The sequence below is a fragment of the Panthera tigris genome, chromosome B3 (genome assembly GCF_018350195.1).
Source record: "Panthera tigris isolate Pti1 chromosome B3, P.tigris_Pti1_mat1.1, whole genome shotgun sequence".
Lineage (NCBI taxonomy): Eukaryota > Metazoa > Chordata > Mammalia > Carnivora > Felidae > Panthera > Panthera tigris.
In genome coordinates, this window is record NC_056665.1 from 72331648 (window position 1) to 72334985 (window position 3338).

The window sequence follows — 3338 nt, forward strand, 5'->3', positions numbered from 1 at the left end:
CCTTTCATGAGAACAGCAAAGCAAATGCTTTGTAGATTATAGATAAATGCAGATGCATAATGGAATAAAGTAAGAAATTAATCAATAATCCAAGGGTATGCGGGAAAATTAGGGGATAATCGTCATGTTATTTCTTAAAGGTTGATTACACATAGGAACATCTTCAAAATTAGGTAATGTTAGAAAACATAGATGACGTATGTTATAAGGAAATCACTAGCATATATAATGCCACGTTTGCTACAATAAATTGGCCAGTTCAACACACTGCTGTTGTCTGTGTCCATTTTTATTTTTGTTTTTTATTTTAGTTTTGTTTTATTTTCACCAATGCCGTCCATCCTTTGGGAACCCCTGGACCCGCTGGAGCTGGACTCCGGCAGCCTAAAACTGCTTTTTTTTTTTTTTTTTAAAGTGTAGATAATGACTTTCTTCATCCATGTGCTATACTCTTTATTTTCAAACCAGCATCATCCCAGCCAATCTGGCATCCTCCCTGCATATCTGAATAGAAGTTGATAGGTGCTTGTCTCAAATTCCTTCCAGCGTAACTTTGAGGCAGGTTCTGACAATGTGATTTGGAAGGCAGAGGAGAAGGGAAGGAACGTGTGAATTCAAACAATAGCCAGGCTTGAATTCCTTACTTCCCTCAGTCTGGGAAACCGTTCCTATGTTGTCTTTGGACTCATGAAGCTCCTTGATGTGAATCTATGGAGAGTGGCTCCAGAAAACAGCCTGAGCTAAGCTTCCATCTATGTATCTGGAGATAAATGTTTACAGGGCTTTATAGAAGATGTGTCCCTTTGCGGAAGTTTCCCTGATAATCCTCAGAGGTTTCTGTTTTATTTTATAAAATGAACAGTCCTAAAATGGGAGCTGAAGAAGTGTTTGTTTTGCCTTTGGTACATCATAGAAAAAACCAGTTTGTAAAAGTTTGTATAGCCTTGGGGGCATTTTCCCATGCTGACCCCAGAGCTTTCTCTTTGATCTTTGACCACCCTGTTGGCCTGAGGGCAGTTACCACAAAAGAAATCTTGTAAACTGGTATGGGACCAGCTGCAACATAACTGGTGGGAAGCTTTAAAAATTACAAACTTGTGGGTCTCAATCCTGCAAAAAAGGAGTCATGGAGTTAGTGGTGGGATCGTAGAATCTATAGTTTTAAATCAGTGGCACATTGTTTCTATCAGCTATTGTATGAATATCAGCTGTTATGTCTTCGATAATTTGAAAATCTGGGAAGAGGAGAATCCTAAATTATGCTCCAGGGTTTTGATGCAAAACCACATCTTCAGGGTTACCTACCTTGTGGAAGAAATACACTTGATTAAAGTTTCACAACAAAATGATACACACAGACAACAGTGGAAAGCATACTTGAGGTTATATGGCCACTAAGTGTATAAGATTAGTACTTGCTGCTTCATTCACATATGCTGGTTACGTTATGTTGGAGTCATTGAAATGGTGAAATAAGGCATTGATCTCAGATAATTTTTATAGGGATAGATAACTGCAATTATGATATTTTTCTGACTAGGATTCATATTTTTCACTTTTTAAATGATTTTGAGTGCAAGGATATTTGACTATTGACAAGATAGTATGATTTATTCCTAAAAAGCTTTTATTAAAAAGATTGCATTCCTTACAATTGGTATAATTTAGGACTAAGGAAATACTGTATTCTAGTCAGAGTGAGTCCTCAATCAAAGGCTTTTTACTTATTATTTTTGTGTCATTTAACAAATATGTAGTGAGCATGGATGGAATGAAGGATAGTCTCTGTTCTACATGAGTCAACAGTGAATTGACTATTTATTACCTCCTCTGGTATCAATTCAAAACCTCTTTCTGACATTCTACTGGATTACAGGCTGACTCTGAATGGGTATATGAAAATATAAAAAGCTCTCTTAAAATGCTCAAGAAAATAGCTACAGAAATATCCTAGGATGCTGGGTTAAAGAACTTCCAGGTCAGGTAGACATTAATGCATTTCAGTCCCCGTCCAGCAGGGGGTGTAGCTTCCTAACACAAACACCTTTCCTGAGAAATGTGGGCTTCCACTGATCATTGCTCTGTCTCTCCAATGCTTCTTCCTGCTACGAATGAAGCACATTAGCTAGGTGACACTCTAGAGATGAACTCTTCTCCAGGCTTCGTGACTGTGGTACTCTTGATGCTTGGTAAGTAAAATGCCTCTTAAAATTTGGATTCTTTCTTCTGTTCTGTCAGCAAAACATATAAGTATAAATTTATCCAGGACGTATATGTCCAAGGTAACACAGGTCTCTTTTCTTTTTCCCCAGGACGAACCCATGGAGACTCAGTGACCCAGATGGAAGGCCCAGTGACCCTCTCTGAAGGGGAGCCCCTGACTATAAACTGTACTTATTCAACAGCAGTGTCCCCCACTCTTTTCTGGTATGTCCAGTATCCTGGAGAAGGTCCACAGCTCCTCCTGAAAGCCTTCAGGGACAAGGAGAAGGGAAGTCACAAAGGTTTTGAAGCCACCTACGACGGAAAATCCAAATCCTTCCACTTGGAGAAGTCCTCAGTGCAAGCGTCAGATTCGGCTGTGTACTACTGTGCCCTGAGTGACACAGTGACAGGGACTGCAGGGGGAGCTGAGCGCAAACTCTGAGCAGAACAGGGGCCCAGATGCTGAATGTCTCTGATCTACTTTGGTTCCAGCACAGTGTATGATGGTTTGCCCCTCAGTGTCTGCTTGATACAAAAGTCATACAAATGGCTAGAGCATGGGAACCAGAAGGAACGTTCCCCAAACCCAGCTGTTCATTAGTGCAATGAGAAATTCCAGTAGTTCCTCAGTCAGGACCTAAGTAATTTCAAGGTGAAACCACATAACATTGAAGTGGTGTCTTGCTCACCCTGCAGTGAAAGTCCAGCCCCACAAGTTGCTGAGGCCCCCCTGGTGGGTATTGCTGTGTCCAATGACACACTGAGAGAGCCAGGGTGTGCCCGAGAAGGTGGTGTCCATCCCATGTCTTCCTGACAGAGGATGGGCAGGAGAGGTGATGGGAGAGCTGCAGCCCCAAACCAGGTTTGAATAGAGAAAGAAGGGGAGGGAAGAAAGGAGGGGAACATATGGAAGTGACAATGAAAAGAGAGACAAGGAACCTCAGTCCAGGTTTCTTTTCTAGACAGTAGACAGAGGCTGATATTCAAAACGAAGAGAGGGGGCAAAAACATAACTGAGGAAATGACTCCTGTCCAGACCGGTTAGGTAGATCATTTGGCTTTCATACAGTAATAAGTGAGATGATTTTCAGTGCGCAGGAATTACAGTGAGAGAAAATGGTTTTGGTCTGATT

At 41.2% G+C, this 3338-nt stretch overlaps 1 gene segment (V, D, J or C); it reads left to right on the forward strand.

The window, feature by feature from the left end:
• Nucleotides 1–2131: 2131 nt before the first annotated feature.
• On the forward strand, nt 2132–2647 carry LOC102967721. The segment is given in 2 exon segments: nt 2132–2189; nt 2313–2647. Coding segments are annotated over 2 exon segments (381 nt in total).
• The last annotated feature ends 691 nt before the right edge of the window (nt 2648–3338 follow it).